The 19,183-nt window shown below is 48.3% G+C and overlaps 1 protein-coding gene across 2 annotated transcripts in view; it reads right to left on the minus strand.

The window, feature by feature from the left end:
• The window catches only part of BRCA1 (BRCA1 DNA repair associated), a 353,109-nt gene that overhangs the window by 182,259 nt on the left and 151,667 nt on the right, over nucleotides 1-19,183 (minus strand). Inside the window, exons 13-14 of one of the 2 annotated variants that reach the window (XM_077459504.1) lie at nucleotides 12,695-12,779; nucleotides 10,350-10,528 (exon numbers count right to left, since the gene is read on the minus strand). In XM_077459504.1, coding sequence (XP_077315630.1) covers nucleotides 10,350-10,528; nucleotides 12,695-12,779 — 264 coding nt within the window. Of the gene's footprint in view, nucleotides 1-10,344; nucleotides 10,529-12,694; nucleotides 12,780-19,183 lie in introns of both variants that reach the window. The other variant, XM_077459503.1, reaches the window with a different exon arrangement.

Raw genomic sequence — 19,183 nt, forward strand, 5'->3', positions numbered from 1 at the left:
CCGCTTTACACACTTGAGCGACAGACGCTTGATGTCGGAAGGCCCAAAACGTTCCGATTGCCCCTTCAAGGCGTAGGCTTGTACTACAATCTGTCTGATCCACCTGGAAATGGTGGCCGACGAGACCATCATGCCTTTCTTTGGACCAGCCACCGAAACAAACAGTGAGTCTGACTTCCGGAAGGGAGCCGTGGCCAACAAATACACTTTCGGCCTGAACCATGTCCACAGCATGAAGGGCCTCCTCCTTAGGATGTGTCGGCTTAGGACACAGAGATGGTAACACAATGTCCTCATTAATGTGAAACGCCGAGACTATTTTCGGCAGAAAAGACGATTGCAGGTGCAACACCACCGTAACCTTGTGGATAACCAGATAGAGCGACTTTCTGGACAAGGCCGCCAGTTCCGAAATCCTCCTGGCCGATGTGAAGGTCACTAGAAAGACCAGTAGGATCCTGGATATAGAAAAGGAGTGCGGATGCCATCCTTTCTCCTCACACATGGAGATGTAGGCCTTCCAGGTACGAAGATATATCTTCCGAGAAGATTTCCATGCTCTCAACATAGTTGGGATCACCGAGTCCGACAGACCCCGGTTCCACAACACCTGGCTCTCAATAGCCATGTCGTTAAAGCCAGCGATGGTAAAGCAGGATGGAGAATCGGACCTTGAGACAGAAGGTCCTCTCGCAACGGCAGTCGCCAGAGAGCGTCTACCACCAGGCGCACTAGGTCTGCATACCAAGGACGCTGAGGCCAATTTGGGGCAACCAGTATTACTGGGATCCCCTTGGCTTCCACTCTGCAAAGCAGACATGGTAACAGTTTCAGTGGAGAAAAGGCGTAGATCAGTTGATAGTGATTCCCACGGAGCCACCAGCGCATCTGACGTGTCTGCACACAGATCTCTTGTCCTGGACACAAATCTCGGCACCTTCCAACAGACGGGAGGCCAGAAGATCCACGTCTGGTGTGCCCCACCACAGGCAAAATAGCCTGAACACCTCCAGATACAACGCCCATTCTCCTGTGTCCAGCATCTGACGAATTAGATAGTTCGCCTGCCAGTCTTCCACAAACGGGAAGTAAATGGCCGACAGGGCCGGTACATGTCGCTCTACCGCCCGAAGTATGTGAGTGACCTCCCGTGCGGCGGCCAAGCTTCTTGTTCCTCCTTGGTAATTGACTTATGCCACAGCAGTGGCGTTGTCTGACTGGATCCTAAATCGGACACCCTTGCAGTCTCATTGACCATGTGGAGAGGCATAGCCTGATTACTCTCAGTTCGATCAGATTTATCGGCAACTTGGATTCCTCCGTTGACCAGAGGCCCTGAGTCGACTGAACTCCCATCACTCCACCCCAGCCGGATAGGTGATCACTGTACATTTCAGAGGTAGGAACGACTCCCGGACTGAAGCACCAGATTAGGGAAACCTTAACTAACTGGCTCACCTGGATCTATCGATCCAGGGACAACAGAGATTTGTCCCACTTTGTCAAGATCTCCTTCTGCAGGACTCTGGTGTGGAACTGGGCATATGGTACTGGTACAGGAGGAGATCGTCTAGGTAACCCATGATCGTGATCCCGCGTTGCCGTAGCAACGCCAACACAGGAGCCAATACCTTGGTAAAGACTCGGGGGACTGATGCCAAACCAAAAGGGAGAGCCACAAACTGGTAGTGGGCATCCCCGACTGCAAATCGCAGAAACTTTTGATGCCGGAGGCATATGGGTATGTGCAGGTATGCATCCTGGATGTCTATGGAGTCCCCTTGATGGAGTGCAGTGACTACTGAGCGAACTGATTCAATTCTGAACCTCTGCACTTTCACAAAGTGATTGAGGGCCTTTAGATCCAAGATTGGACGTACCCCTTCCTTCTTGGGAACTACAAACAGGTTTGAGTAGAACCCCTGAAAACTTTCCGATTCCGGAACAGGTACAATCACCCTGCGATTCAGCATGGTCCCTTACTGCCCCCAAGAGGGCCTCCTGCCGAGCCGGGAGAATGGGTATGCTGGAGGGGAAGAATCTGTTTTGCGGCCAAGAGAGGAACCCTATCTTGTAGCCGTATGAAAACAGATCGCAGACCCATTGGTCGGAGAGTCGAGAGGACCACCGGGCTGCAAACTCCCGAAGGCGACACCCCACCCGAGTCATGGGTGGGGGCAAACCTTCATGCGGTAGCACTTTTGTTGGCGGGCTTGTTAGGCTTGTGGTTCCAGGGACATTTCTGTCCTTCCGTGGTCGTCCTGTCGGACTGGGGACGTTTAGCCAAAGCTCCGGGTGGACGAAAAAAAGCGCGTGTGAGCAGAAAAAGAGGGCCCTTGCCTACAGCATGACTCCTTAGCCTTCCTGGCCTGTGGGAGCAGCGTACTCTTACCACCTGTGGCATTCTTAATAATGTCATCCAAAGAGGCTCCAAAGAGCCGGTCGCCAAGGAAGGGAAGATCCGTCAGGGCTTTTTTGGGTGCCTGGTCAGCAGACCAGCATTTCAACCAAATCAGGCGCCTCAGCACCACTGCTGACACTGAAGCCCTGGATAACAGGGGGAGAGTATCCAGGGCCACGTCACAAACTTACTTAAGGCATGCACTAGTTGGTGTGCTAGTTCAACGAAGACAGGAGAAGCCTGCTGTTCTCCCAATTTGTGGTGCAACAGTTTTGCCCACTCAGTATCTGTGACACAAGTGTGGATGCCAGTACAGGTCGCATGGTTGACCCCACAACCGTAAACAAGGAACGGGCCACTCTGCCTCAGCCTTCCAGTCCGTGGGATCCTTAAATGCAAGAGTCCCCTCTAACGGGATCGTGGTTACTTTGTTTAACCTGGATACTGGGGGTCAACGACCGGAGGAGCCGACCACTTTTTGAGAAGGCTCTCCTCAAAGGGGTAATGCACCGCCATGTATTTGGGGTTGCAGTCGATCCCCATTCCTTGTAAATTAACTTGTCAGAATAAGTCAGATACGGGAACACCTTAGGTGAACGGGCTGGCTTACGGGACTCAAAAGGGACTACTAAATCAGCAGAGGGATCTGCTGGCTCCTGAATCTTCAGGGTATCACGTACACAGCTGTGATAAGTGCTCCAAAAAGCGCTTTGTGCGCACGGACCCAGACAGGGGCTCATCCTCACTGTCCGATCGGACCTGGTCAGCGTCATCTGAAACGACAGAGCAGGGGTCACCAGCCTCAGCAGGGCCCAAGTCTGCTTCCAACCTCTGGGGAGAGCTCTGGGGAGGGGGGGGCAGGGGCTGCTTTTTAGCACCTTTGCGCCCACGCACCGCCTCCATCTTGGCAACGAACGAATTGAGCACCGCCGACAAAGCATTCAACGGCACTGCGTATTCCGCAGGCGAACCGGTGGCAATTGCCTGGATTTCAGGGGGGAAGAAACACCAGTTTCTGAAGTCATGCTGACCCTACCCTGTCTGCCACCTGAAGGGGACTTAGGACAGTGATGGTCCCACCACTCCTTACTGCTGCTATCTGAGGGGCTCTTTCTTGCAGGACTCATGCCCGTGTTCTTTGTAAGCTCCCAGGTGCAGAGGAATTCGCTCTGTGTCATTCAAAGCTGCTGCTAATGGAGCTAAAACTGCTCTGCAATATGCTCAGGCTCAAAGAAAATGGCCGCCTAGCGTCCAGCATAAGGACATAAAGCACTAAAAAAAGGCCGCCGGATTACAGGAACACATGCTGTTTCTAGAGAAGCAGAAACACAGAAGAACATTAGAAAAAAAAACGTGCTCAGGCTTCTAGAAAATGGCCGCCGGCGTCCAGTATAAGGACAAATCACAGGGAAAATGGCCGCCGAGACACAGAAGAGCATGATTTCCATTGCCCATACCTAAGATGGCCGCTGACACTGAAAAACCATGAGGGACAGATCAGCGCTGCAGAGATCACAGGCACAGCCTCACAGTCACCCCCAGGGACATGAAAATACACTGTTCAGGACACAGCCAGCCAGCGCAGCCCCCCGGAGAGCCCTGCACATGACACACACCGCTAAAGCAGCCACACGCAGCATCCCCCCAGGGAGGGGGGAGGGAAGATAGGGACAGCGAGAGAAGAGAGGGAGGTAAGGGACCCCCGAATCGACCTCCCAGAGAATGCCCAGCTGCTCAGCCCCACCAAGGCAGGGAGAGCTGTACTTACCAGTCCTGAAGAGCTGGGAGACAATCCATTACAGACCCACTCTCTGATCAGTACAGGGTGGCTGCTGGCCTAAGCACACTGTGACGCAGACATCAGTAGCCCGGGCATTTGTGCGCCCCGGAGCACAAAAGCTCACGACCACCTCTGGAGCTGAGGTACGTTGTGGCCGGCCTAGCGCGTAGCTGCGACCTGCACACACTCACTGGCTAGGGCTAGATAGGGACAGGGAGAGAAGAGAGGGAGGAGAGGGACCACCGAATCGACCTACCAGGGAATGCCCAGCTGCTCAGCCCCACCGAGGCAGGGCGAGCTGTACTTACCATTCCGGACGAGCTAGGGACATTCCATCACAGACCCACGCCCGAAGAGTACGGGGTGGCTGCTGGCCACGGCACACTGTGACTCAGACATCAGTAGCCCGGTCATATGTGTGCCCCGAAGCACTGCGCTCACCAGCCACCCCTGGAGCCTGAGGGGCATGTCGTGGCCGAGACATCGCAGAGCTCTGGCCAGTACTGGTTGCAATGCTGACCACAAAACCGTAAACAAGGAACGGGCCACTGCCTTGGCCTTCCTGTCCTTGGGGTCCTAAAATGCAGTCCCCTCTACCGGTCTACCGAGATCGTGGTTACTTTATTTAACCTGGATACTGGGGCGGGTCCACGACCGGAGGAGATGACCATTTTTTAAGAATGCTCTCCTCAAAGGGGTAACGCACCACCATGCTTTTTGGGACCGAAAACGTCCGTTGAGGTCTACCCCATTCCTTGTATATGAACTTATCGAAATAAGTCCGATACGGAAACACCTTAGGTGCACGGGCTGGCTTATGGGACCCAAAAGGGACCACTACATCAGCAGAGGGATCTGCTGTATCCTGAATCTTCAGGGTATCACGCACAGCTATAAGTGCTCCAACTAGCTCTTTGTTGCTCGCGGACCCGGACGGGGACTCATCCTCACTGTCTGATCGGGGTGGGGCCCGAGTCTGTGTCAGAGCTCTCCCCTGAGGACAGGGGGTAGGGGGCGCTTTTTACCACCTTTGCGCCCATGCGCCGCCTCCATCCTGGCAACGAACGTGTCAAGGACCGCCGACAAAGCATCCAGAGGCACCGGTTGCAATTGCCTGGATTTTGGGTTAAGAAACACCAGTTTCTGAAGCCATGCTGACCCACCGTCTGCCACCTGTTGGGGACTTAGGACAGGTGTATAGTCCCACCCTCCTAACTGCTGCAGGCTGAGGGGCCCCCACCGCAGGACTCACCACCCTGACCCAGTTCTGCGCCGTTCAGCTAGTAGTGCCACTGTCAGCTCCCAGGTGTCTGGGAGAAGAAACCGTGCTGTTCTGAGCCTCAGGGACTGCGCTGGGCTACAACAAAATGGCTGCCAAGCGTCCAGTATAAAGGACATAATCACAGGGAAAATGGCCACCGAACTACAGTAAGATGGTTCCTGACCATGCTTCTCCCTTATTCACATCAAACATGGCCGCCAAACAACTATACACAGTGAGAGACAGTGAAAAAAGACTGAGAAAATGGCGGCAGAACAGCACTATGGCGATCAGCATGTGCAGACCTCCAGACACCCAGCGGGGAGACAACAGACACCCAGGGGCAAAGCCACCCAGCGCAGCCCCCGACCCGAGGTGAGAGCCCCCCAGGGGACCCCTAGCTATATGGCACACACACCGCTCAGCTGCCCATGCAGCATCAATCACAGGGGGGAGGGGAGATAGGGACAAAAAGAGAAGAGAGGGAGGAGAGGGACCCCCAAATCGACCAGGGAATTCCCAGCTGCTCAGCCCCAGCGAGGCAGGGCGAGCTGTACTTTCCATTCCGGACGAGCTGGGGACATTCCATCACAGACCCACTCCCGAAAAGTATGGGGTGGCTGCTGGCCACGGCACAATGACTCAGACATCAGTAGCCTGGTCATATGGGTGCCCCGGAGCATTGCGCTCACCAGCCGCCCCTGGAGCCTGGGGGGCATGTCGTGGCCAACCCAGCGCAGAGCTCTGGTCTGCACACGCTCGCTGACCAGGCTGGGGAGACTACAAGGATAAGAGTATCTAGCCTGTCACCCAGCTGGCTGTTGATAGTAGATCATAGGATCTTAATCTTTTGCAAAAGACAAAACTTCTGCAAAAAAATCCCCGGACCGATGGGCACGCAGGGTTCCTAGGTCCATCTCCTTCACTAGGCAGAAAAAAAACTGAGGCTGCAGGAAGCAGGCTGGTAGGTCGTTACTGAAGGGACCGCCCCTTGGGCGGAACTAGAAAATGTTGTTTTTGTACATGTTAACATGTTCTGCCTAGTCCTCTCCTGAAGGTGGTGTAACAACCCGATGGTCAAGAATTAAGGAGCTGTGTCAGTCAGTGAACGCAAGAGAAAAAACGTTTTTTAACTTGTAAACAAATCTCAGAAAGAGGCTCGGTAAAGGGTAGGTCAAAAGGCAAATACTAGAAATGGGCCATCAAAAAAGCCTTCCATGTCTCATTAGCTTAAACAGTAGAAGAGGCCACCACTGTGGCCTAATGAAAATCACTACCTTACAAAAAGTGTAACAGATGCATTTGGAAGCAGACAACCAATTTGATTATCTTTATGGCAATCAAAACATATTCATAATCCTTGCTCTGTCCATTTCAATTGTGCAGAACTCGGACCAAGGATACTCCTTAGGCCGCGTACACACGGGCGGACTGTTCGCTCAACTTTGTCCGCTGAACAGTGTTTCAGCGGACAGTCCGCCCGTGTGTGGGCTTTCAGCGGACAGTTTCAGCGGACAGTTTGACGGACAAAGTCTTTCGGAAATTCCGAAAAACTGTCCGCTGAAACTTTGTTTGAGCGAACAGTCCGCCCGTGTGTAGGCTACTTTCGAAATGAGCAAACTGTTCCCGCTCGGAGGAAAGTCTGCTCATTTCGAGCGCGTGTCAAGGTAGGCGGGGCCCGCGACGGAGACGTCGCGGGCTCCGCCGCCTGGAATGGACTTAAAGGGGAACCCCAACGCCGAAAAAAATCGGCGTGGGGGTCCCCCCAAAGTCCACAACAGACCCTTGTCCGAGCACGCTACCCGGCCGGCCAGGAAAGGGGGGCGAGCGAGCGCGCCCCCCCTCCTGAGCCGTACCAGGCCGCGTGCCCTCAACATGGGGGGTGCCTTGGGGAAGGGGGGGCCACGCGGCCCCCCCACCCCAAAGCACCTTGTCCCCATGTTGATGAGGACAAGGGCCTCTTCCCGACAACCCTGGCCGTTGGTTGTCGGGGTCTGCGGGCGGGGGGCTTATCGGAATCCGGGAGCCCCCTTTAATAAGGGGGCCCCCGGATACCGGCCCCCCACCCTATGTGAATGAGTATGGGGTACAATGTACCCCTACCCATTCACCTGTAAAATAAAAGTACCCAAAAAAAACACAACGCACGAGAAAAAATATTTTATTGCACAGCTCCGGGGGTCTTCCGTCTTCGGGGGTCTTCTCGCCGGACTCCTCCGCTATCTTCGTGTAGCTCTTTTGCTAGCGGAGGAGCCCGGCTTTCTTCCTCCCCGCCGCCGGCCTCTTCTCCCGACTTCGGGGGTCTTGTCCCCCTCTTCGGTTCTTCTGCCGGGCCACCGCGCCTTCTTGTAGCTCTTTTGCAGGCGGTGGCCCGGTCTTCTGTCGCCGCCTTCCGTTCTTCTTCTTCTTCTTGTTCTTCTTCTCCAGGAGATGTTGACACGACGCTCTCTCCGGCCGGAATGCCAGAGCCGCCCTGCGCTGCCACTTATATAGTGACAATGGGGCGGTGTCACATGGTATATGTCACATGGGTTGGTCACATGGGTTGATGTCACATGGTGACCCCGCCCCCTTACGATGTCATAGTCCCCATGTGACATCAACCCATGTGACCAACCCATGTGACATATACCATGTGACACCGCCCCATTGTCACTATATAAGTGGCAGCGCAGGGCGGCTCTGGCATTCCGGCCGGAGAGAGCGTCGTGTCAACATCTCCTGGAGAAGAAGAAGAACAACAAGAAGAAGAAGAAGAACGGAAGGCGGCGACGGCGACAGCGGCGACAGAAGACCGGGCCACCGCCTGCAAAAGAGCTACAAGAAGGCGCGGTGGCCCGGCAGAAGAACCGAAGAGGGGGACAAGACCCCCGAAGTCGGGAGAAGAGGCCGGCGGCGGGGAGGAAGAAAGCCGGGCTCCTCCGCTAGCAAAAGAGCTACACGAAGATAGCGGAGGAGTCCGGCGAGAAGACCCCCGAAGACAGAAGACCCCCGGAGCTGTGCAATAAAATATTTTTTCTCGTGTGTTGTGTTTTTTTTTGGGTACTTTTATTTTACAGGTGAATGGGTAGGGGTACATTGTACCCCATAATCATTCACATAGGGTGGGGGGCCGGTATCCGGGGTCCCCCTTATTAAAGGGGGCTCCCGGATTCCGATAAGCCCCCCGCCCGCAGACCCCGACAACCAACGGCCAGGGTTGTTGGGAAGAGGCCCTTGTCCTCATCAACATGGGGACAAGGTGCTTTGGGGTGGGGGGGCCGCGCGGCCCCCCCTTCCCCAAGGCACCCCCCATGTTGAGGGCACGCGGCCTGGTACGGCTCAGGGGGGGGGGGCGTGCTCGCTCGCCCCCCCTTTCCTGGCCGGCCGGGTAGCGTGCTCGGACAAGGGTCTGTTGTGGACTTTGGGGGAACCCCCACGCCGATTTTTTTCGGCGTTGGGTGTCCCTTTAAGTCCATTCCAGGCGGCGGTGCCCGCGACGTCTCCTTCGCGGGCCCCGCCTACCTGTACACGCGCTCGAAATGGGCGGACTTGCCTCTGCCTTACGTGGGCGAGTCCGTTCATTTCAAAAGTTGAGCCAACTGTTTGGCAAACAGTTCGCTGAAACAGTCCGCTCGTGTGTGGGCAAGTCCGCTCATGCAAATTTTGAGCGGACTGTTGCGGCAACTGTTTGACGAACAAAGTTTCAGCGAACAGTTTCCGCGTGTGTACGCGGCCTTATAGCACTGTTAACAAGCCTAACCACACAATAAACAAGATATAGCATCACTGACTCAAAAACATAAGCAAATTAAGAAGCCAATTAGGAAGCAATCATTCTCAAATGAAAATGGGATGTCTCAAACCAAAACAAAAAAAACAAAAAATAAATAAAAAAAGGTATGGTATAATATTTGTATGCTTATTTAACCACTTCAGCTGTAACACCTGTATACTCCTCACTGCCTTGTGCAATACACACACACACACACACATATATATATATATATATATATATATATAAGTGCTCATTAGCGTCAGTATTACACAACCCGGTAGTGTCGCTGACACAGGCTTGAGCGATGAGCAAGGCACACAGAGTGTATATACTTGGTGCTGTAATAGCAAGTCTTGTGGGGGGGGCAGTTTTCACTACTGACTTTTACCTGTAGTGGTCCGACATATCTAACGAGTTCATTAATTTCAGGGGAGCATAAGCGTAATGACCATAACTGGATTCATTTGTTTTTGGAGCCCATTTGACCACTTTTTAATGTTATTCTATATACTGCACTGATGACACAGCTGGAGTAGAGTACATTTGATTTCGTTAAGTGCATTTTTTTGGCACTATCATAGAACTCATCATTGTGATTCTTTGCTTTTGTTTGCGGTTTTACACTATGGAAGCTTTTTTTTTTTTTTTTGTCGTCTCTTTGCAATAAGAGAGTCGTGCAGAACTACAACAATCATACGTGCATACTTATCTATGTACATACAGCTTTGGTCTGATCCTGCAGCTGTCCCCCACCAGCTCCAAGCCCTAGAACTGAGTGATGACGTGACCGCTGAGACCTCTCAGTCTTCACTGAGCAGAGAGCGGTGACTGTCAGTCACCAGCTCCCTGCTCTGCCCCTCCAGTTCCAATTCTCAATTTTTCATTTCAAAGCGCTTGGAATATGATTAGACATTGGTAACTGACCAATTACTACGATTACTGAGAGAGCTTTAAAGGACTTTTATTGTGATTTTATTTCTGTTTAGTTAGTTTTATTGTATGGACTTGCACATTTTTGCTTTTATTAGTGCACCCAATTTATTCATTGGGTGGATGTTTTTTCACCAAGCATAGATGCTATAAATACAATAGTAGATAGGAATATAGAGCATGTTTTAAAAAAAATCAAGATAGAATAAAAGCAGGGTACCTGGCCTCTTTGTGGATGTACTGCATTCAGCTGACTGTTCCAAACTATTAGACTCATCCTGTGTAAGGGCACTTTCTTTTAATTCCTTTAATAACAGGAAGGTTGAACGAACTTTCTCTGGCGTTTCCATTCGTGATTTTGTCTGGGATGGACTAAGTGGAGGAGTTGGTGATCCAGACCTAAAAAAACAGCAAAACAAGCAATGCATCAAGCAACTGCAGGAATTTTATACTGAAGGTGATTAAAGGTGAACAACTAGGTTCCGAAGCCTGGTATAGATGATGAGAATATGAGAAGAATGATCTTTTTCTTTTATTTTTTTGCATACTAGTCTCATATTTGAAAAAAATAAATAAATGAAAATTCTCGTAAGACAAAATACAACTTCCTGCGATTAATGTAATGTACTGTATTCTTTTTTTTCCCCAAGCACATGCGGTCTTGGATATGCGAATACTGTGCTGATTAACCCTCGGACTACCGGCTTTTTTTGTACCACCTTGCACCGCCAGTGTCCAGTGGGCCCTGTACCATAGTTTAGTACATATAATGAATACATGTTGGTACATATGAATACAATTTTTAGCATAATTATTTTTATTGTGAAACAGAGTAATTATGAATTTTGATTATAATTTTAGCTAGTAAATATTGAATAACCATGCAATCCTAACCAATGCTTACTCATATGGTGATAATAAAGCATATAATGTCATCTCCAAATACGGAAAGGTTTCTTCACAGTAAGAGCTGTGAAAATGTGGAATAGGTTCCCTCCAGAGGTGGTTATGGCAAGCTCAGTAGATTGCTTTAAGAAATGCCTGTATTTTTTCTTAAATGTACAGAATATAACTGGGTACTAACATTTATAGGTAAAGCTGATCCAAGGAAAATCCAATTGTCTCTCTGGGATCAGGAATTTTTTTCCCCTGCTGTAGCAAGTTGGATCATGCTTTGCTGGGGTGTTTCACCTTCCCCTGGATCAACTGTGGGTATAGGATTGTGTATATGAGATTGTATAATATTTTTGATTTATATATTTTAATGGTTGGACTAAATGGACTTGTGTCTTTTTTTTCAACCTGATTAACTATGTAACTTTGTTTTTCTTGGAAAAGTATGATGCAATCATCATGTCTTTCTGGAAACCAGAGTAGAGTAGTTATTTTGTTTTTTTGTGGTCGCAAATTCTTGGGGCAGTTCTTTTTTGTTTTTACAAATTGTTCCAACAACTGTGATTTTCTTGTCCAGTAAGTTTTAGCTAACTGCAGGCTCATGAAGAAGTTCTCACAAGTGATGTTTCTTCCAGAATGTAATATTCCTTGAGAGCCAAATCCATTATTACTCGCTCCCCCGATTCACTTCCCGCATAGTAAATAGTTCTATTCGCAGATGAAGATGGCAAATCAGTTTGGGTGGTAGGTGCTGTGACGGCGCTATCATCAGAATCCAAGTTGTCTTCTACAAGGATGTCATCCAATTCATTTTCGTCATCCAAAGGCTTGTAATCTGATGCATGTTGATCTTCGGAATCTGAGTTCAACAAACTAAGTATTTCTTCATTACTGAGGTATTTGCGAGCCATGATGAAACTACACCACCAATTCAAGAAAGAATAACAGATCTTTAAAAGCTAACATGCAGAAACACGTCCTAACTTGCAGACTGAAAATAGCTCACAAAGTGCAATACTTTAATCATGTGATTTGATGAGTCATAACGGAGAAACCATTGAAGAGCAACATGGGTCCAAAGGACCTTGCCAGTGTAGAATACTAAATTTAAATTTAGAGAAAATGTGTAAATACAAAAACATTCATGCTTTCAGATTTATAATGGTCTAATTAGCAGTACAAAAAGTCATAAGTTCTTATCCAATAATAATAAATTCCATTTAAAAAACAAAACACAAACTACCTACAGGGTCCATTGTACCCCACCGGTAGACCGAAGGTTAAATAAAAATTGTTTGTCATCATACAAGAAACATTTTTGCGCTTGTCTCTTCAGGTAATTTCTTATGAACTGTCGTAATTGGCGCTTGAAAGCTGTGTATTAACGATCAGATTATAAGACGGTCGCTTTTTTCATCCTGTGTTCTAGGCATTGCTGTATAATGTAACCTTACAGACTGGGTGGCATTGTTCTTTAAACCTCATGTGTTGTGATAAGTCCAACTCAAAGACTACCAATTCCTTCTTATATACATTTGTTAAGATATTATCATATAATTTGATTGTAGGGTAAACAACATTTGGAATGTGTTATGGGAAGTATAGGGAGTCTATTTGAGCATGTCTGTGTAGGACCATTTGAATTATACTCAAGTCTCCTGAAAATCTTACCCTATCCCAAAGTCAACTGGCTGTTCAACACTCCTCAAAGGTTGCACATCAGTCTCTGGAACACAATCAGGTGATTTGTTTGCTCCTACAAGAAAAATGTTGGACAGGATCAGTAGGTTTTTATTATTATTAGTAGACACACTATAAAAAGCTATTTTCTGCCCAAAGAGGTCAACTCACAACACGTTTCTGACCACGTACTAGGAATTGTATAGGCAACAAAAGCTGATCATTTATGTATTGATAAAAAAGTAAACTAACAAAAAGGAATCCATGACTGGAAATTTAAATTTTTTTTAATCAACAAGCTGTATTTATTGTAATTTCCCCCTTATTTTTCTGCATTCTTAAAACGTTTCACATAAGAAATATAAGGGTCAGCTATAAACCCATGAATAAAAAAAAAAAAAAAAAAGAAAAAAGAAAAAAAAAAGGAAAGTTAGCCCAATTTTTTTGTATAATGTGAAAGATGTTTTTACGCCGAGTAAATAGATACCTAACATGTCATGCTTTTACTCATTTTCAGAGAGCTGATATACGTTGAGGAGGAATATCGTGGTTATGGCTGCCATAACCCCGTTATCCTCGTGTTCGGCCGGCGGTCCATTACAAGATAAAAGTGGTCTCTGCGGCAGATTCGCCGCAAGATCACTTTTATCGGCGGCAAGAGAGGGCCCCTCCCACCCCGATGCCCTCTGCCGCTGCCGACGGCTCCGGGTACCCTCTGTGGCTGGGCATGGAGATGAGTGAGAGGAAGATTGCCCCCACCTGTCTCCATGACATTGCAGGGCGGAAGCGACGTCAAAACTTCACTTCCACCCATAGCTATTAAAGGGACATTTTTTTTTTAATTAAATTTTTTTTAAATTAAATTTTTTTTTTATTGCATTTTAGTGTAAATATGAGATCTGAGGTCTTTTTGACCCCAGATCTCATATTTAAGAGGTCCTGTCATGCTTTGTTTCTATTACAAGGGATGTTTACATTCCTTGTAATAGGAATAAAAGCGACACAATTTTTAGTTTTTTTTAAAAACTGCGTAAAAATAAAAGGTAAAATAAATAAGAAAAAAAACTTTTTTTACACGCACCCGTCCCGCCGAGCTTGCGTGCAGAAGCGAACGCATATGTTCAAACCACACATGTGAGGTATCGCCGTGATCGGTAGAGTGAAAACAATAATTCTAGCCCTAGACCACCTCTAACTCAATACATGCAACCTGTAGAATTTTTAAAAGTCGCCTATGGAGATTTTTAAGGGTAAAAGTTTATCGCCATTCCAGGAGCGGGCGCAATTTTGAAAGGTGACATGTTGGGTATCAATTTACTCAGCATAACATTATTGCAATGACCGCCATTTTATTCTCTAGGATGTTAGGGAAAAAAAAGTATAATGTTTTTGGGTTCTAGGTAGTTTTCTAGCAAAACAAACTTAACTTAACACCACATCTAAAAAAAAAAGGCTCGGTCCTTAAGTGGTTAAAATTGCACACACTCGTGGAATGACACCAAACTTTGGTACGTAAAAAACTCCATGGGCGACAATTTTAAAAATGTTACAGGTTACCTGTTTAGAGTTACAGGGGAAATCTTGGGTTAGAATTGTTGTTCTCGCTCTAAATGCACGACTTCTGTGTGAAAACGGGGACGTTTTAATTATTTTTTTATTATTGTTTATTATACTTTAATTTTTACACTCTCTCAACTAGTTGCTGACCGCCGGCTGTCAAATGACGGCCTCCCGTTTAAACAGGGAATGCGCGCGATCGTGCGCACGCATCCCTGTTTCTTCGGTGGCGGCGTGTCACGGAGAAACCGCTCGCCACCGAAAGGGGGTGAACAGCCATTGGTTATGGCTGTTTACCACGTGATCGGCCATGATGAAGTCACGGCCGATCACAGATGGTTACACCCCGACTGTGCACGGTGCATGCGCGCGATCGTGAGCGCGCTGCTCGTGCACGTCAGTGACGGCTTGTTCCCCGGGAACACTGCTCGTCACAGACGCTGGTAAACAGCCATGGGCCGGCTGTTTACCCACGTGATTGGCTGTGATCCTTTCACAGCCGATCACTAAAATGTAAACAAACCGTGGTAACGAGATGTTACCGGGTTCTCCTCCTCACACACCGATCGTGTGTGAGGAGGAGATTGCGGTAACATCTCGTTACCGCCTACAGTACACATCAAGCACACTGATTGCCCCCCCCCCCCCCCAATAAAAAGGACCTGTCACCATTCCTCATAGTACCTGTCAATCACAGTCCATCAGAGTATTTGAGTACCTTTCCCGGCCCATCAGAGTACCCGAGTACCTGTCTCGGCCCATCAGAGTACCCGAGTACCTGTCCCGGCCCATCAGATTACCCGAGTACCTGTCCCGGCCCATCAGAGTACCCGAGTACCTGTCCCAGCCCATCAGAGTACCCAAGTACCTGTCCCGGCCCATCAGAGTACCCGAGTACCTTTCCCGGCCCATCAGAGTACCTGTCCCGGCCCATCAGAGTACCCGAGTACCTGTCACGACCCATCAGAGTACCCGAGTACCTGTCCCGGCCCATCAGAGTACCCGAGTACCTGTCACGACCCATCAGAGTACCCGAGTACCTATCACGGCCCATCAGAGTACCCGAGTACCTGTCACGGTCCATCAGGGTACCCGAGTACCTGTTACAGTCCATTAGGGTACCCGAGTACCTGTCACTGTCCATCAGGGTACCCGAGTACCTGTCACGGTCCATCAGGGCACCCGAGTACCTGTCACGGTCCATCAGGGTACCCGAGTACCTGTCACGGTCCATCAGGGTACCCGAGTACCTGTCAAGGTCCATCAGGGTACCAGAGTACCTGTCACGGTCCATTCGGGTACCAGAGTAGCTGTCACGGCCCATCAGAGTACCCGAGTACCTATCACGGCCCATCAGAGTACCCGAGTACCTGTCACGGTCCATCAGGGTACCCGAGTACCTGTTACAGTTTATTAGGGTACCCGAGTACCTGTCACTGTCCATCAGGGTACCCGAGTACCTGTCACGGTCCATCAGGGTACCCGAGTACCTGTCACGGTCCATCAGGGTACCAGAGTACCTGTCACGGTCCATTCGGGTACCAGAATACCTGTCACGGTCCATCAGGGTACCAGAGTACCTGTCATGGTCCATCAGGGTACCAGAGTACCTGTCACGGTCCATCAGGGTACCAGAGTACCTGTCACGGTCCATCAGGGTACCAGAGTACCTGTCACGGTCCATCAGGGTACCAGAGTACCTGTCACGGTCCATCAGGGTACCAGAGTACCTGTCACGGTCCATCAGGGTACCTGTCACGGTCCATCAGGGTACCCGAGTACCTGTCACGGTCCATCAGGGTACCCGAGTACCTGTCACGGTCCATCAGGGTACCCGAGTACCTGTCACAGTCCATCATGGTACCCGAGTACCTGTCACAGTCCATCATGGTACCCGAGTATCTGTCATGGTCCATCAGAGTACCCGAGTACCTGTCACGGCCCATCAGGGTACCCGAGTACCTGTCACAGTCCTTTCGGGTACCCAAGTACCTATCACAGTCCATTCGGGTACCCAAGTACCTGTCACAGTCCATCAGGGTACCCGAGTACCTATCACAATTCATCAGAGTACCCGAGTACCAGTCACAGCCCATCAGGGTACCCGAGTACCTGTCACAGTCCTTTCGGGTACCCAAGTACCTATCACAGTCCATTCGGGTACCCAAGTACCTGTCAGTCCATCAGGGTACCCGAGTACCTATCACAATTCATCAGAGTACCAGAGTACCTGTCATGGCCCATCAAAGTATCTGAGTACCTGTCACGGTTCATCCGAGTACCCGAGTAGCTGTCACAGCCCATCAAAGTACCCGAGTACCTGTCACGGTTCATCCGAGTACCTGTCACAGCCCCTCCGAGTACCCAAGTATCTGTCACAGCCCATCTGAGTACCCGAGTACCTGTCCCTGTCCATCTGAGTACCCAAGTACCTGTCACAGCCCATCTGAGTACCCGAGTACCTGTCCCAGTCCATCTGAGTACCTTAGTACCTGTCACAGTTCATCTGAGTATCTGAGTACCTGTCACAGTTCATCTGAGTACCTGAGTACCTGTCACAGTTCATCTGAGTACCTGAGTACCTGTCACAGTTCATCTGAGTACCTGTCACAGTTCATCTGAGTACCTGTCACCGTCCTTCAGAGTTCTCAAATACCAGTCACCAGGTCATCAGTGTACCCGAGCACCTGTCACCAGGCCATCAGAGTACCCGAGTACCTGTCACCAGGCCATCAGAGTACCGGAGTACCTGCCACCAGGCCATCAGAGTACCCGAGTACCTGTCACCAGGCCATCAGAGTACCTATCTCCAGCCCATCAGAGTACCCGAGTACCTATTTGCAGCCCATGTCTCATAGAATATACGTTGGGGTGTTTGCTTTCCAAAATGGGGTCATTTTGTGGGTAATTTCACTGTCCTGGTGGTCCAGGACCTTCAAAAGTGTGATAGGTAGGAATGAAATGAGATGTGTCATTTATGCTCCTAGAATGCCTGAACCTACTACTTCAATGTTTGGCCGCTCTATGTGGCCAGGCTGTGTAAAAGTCCTACACATGTGGTATCGCCATACTCGGGAAGAGTAGCAGAATGTATTTTGGGGTGTAATTTTTGCTATATACATGCTATGTGTTAGAAATCTCTTATAAATTGACAATTTTGTGTAAAAAAAAAAAAAAAAAAAAAAAAATGCGCTTAAATTTTTTTCCACATATTCCAAAAACTTCTGGAAAAAAATTATCCATTCAAGAGACTCATTATGCCTCACAGATTATACGTTGGGGTGTTTGCTTTCCAAAATGGGGTAATTTTATGGGAAATGCCATTGTCCTGGTACTCCAGGGCCTTCAAAAATGTAATAGGTGGTTGAGAAATGAGATGCGTCATTTTTGCTCGTAGAACGTCTGAAGGTACTACATCAATGTTGGTGCTCTGTATGTGGCCAGGCTGTGTAAAAGTCTCACACATGTGGTAGTCGTACTCGGGAAGAGTAGCAGAATGTATTTTGGGGTGTAATTTGTTGTATGCATATGCTGTGTGTGAGAAATAACCTGATAATATGACAATTTTGTAAAAAAAAATAATAAAAAAAAAATCTTCATTTTGCAAAGAATTGTGGGGGAAAAAAATGACAACTTAAAAAAACTCACCATGCTACTTAATACCTTGGAATGTCTACTTTGTAAAAAGGGGTCATTTGGGGGGTATTTGTACTTTCCTGACTTGTTAGTGTCTCAAGAAATGAGGTACACCTGATGTACTGAAGGCCTGATCAGACTCTATAACTTTCACAAAGACCAAATAATATACACTAATGTGGGTTATTTTTACCAAAGATAGGCAGCAGTATACATTTTGGGCAAAATTTATGAAGAAAAATTACTAATTAGCAAAAATGTATGACAGAAACAAAGAAAAAGGCATTTTTTCACAAAATTTACGTTTTATTTTATTTATAGCACGAAAAAAAAAAAAAACACTAGTGATTAAATACCACTAAAAGAAAGCTCTATTTGTGTGGAAAAAGGACGCAAGTTTCATATGGATACAGTGTTGGATGACTGAGTAATTGTCATTCAAACTGTGAGATCGCTGAAAATTGGTCTGGTCAGGAAGGGGGTTGTAAGTGCACTGTATTGAGGTGGTTAAAAAGATATTTTTTTGAATCACTTTTATTCCTATTACAAGGAATGTAAACATCCCTTGTAATAGGAATAGTGAACGACAGGTCCTCATTATAGAGAACTGTCTTGGCCTTTCCAGCATTGTTTACTTCCACTGGCCCAGTCGTGACGTCATAACGTTGCACCAGGGCCTCCGAGGGTCATAGAGATGACTGGAAACCATCTGGTCACCAGAAATCTCTATGCGTAACTTCTGGTGGCGATCAATTAGTTCTCTGGCTTGCCGATCACACAGGCAAGCTGGTAGAAGCACCGGAGGGTGGTTGGAGGGGGGGTGATCCCGCCTGTCCCACTGCCTGTAAGAACGATCAAGCAGCTGAACTGCCGCCATGACTGTTCTTACGTTGAAGGGAATCGCCGGCCGATAAAGATATCTGGATGATGCCTGCAGCTGCAGTCATCATTCGGATATCCCCACTTAAAAGTCCAGGACGTCATATGACGTACCTTGGGTGGGAAGTGGTTAAAGAGGAACTGCAGTCTGCTTACATAATTTGTAATAAAAACATCTTTGCCATTCTGAAGCTTCCCTCCAACCACTTTGCATATTATTTTATATACAGTGGGGCAAAAAAGTATTTAGTCAGCCACCAATTCTGCAAGTTCTCCCACTCAAAAAGATGAGAAAGGCTTGTAATTGTCATCATAAGTATACCTCAACTATGAGCGACAAAATGTGGAAACAAATCCAGACAATCACATTGTCTGATTTGGAAAGATTTTTTTTGCAAATTATGGTAG

The sequence above is a fragment of the Lithobates pipiens genome, unplaced genomic scaffold, assembly GCF_037356315.1.
Source record: "Lithobates pipiens isolate NorthernLeopardFrog02 unplaced genomic scaffold, aLitPip1_a1.2 Scaffold_28, whole genome shotgun sequence".
Classification (NCBI taxonomy): domain Eukaryota; kingdom Metazoa; phylum Chordata; class Amphibia; order Anura; family Ranidae; genus Lithobates; species Lithobates pipiens.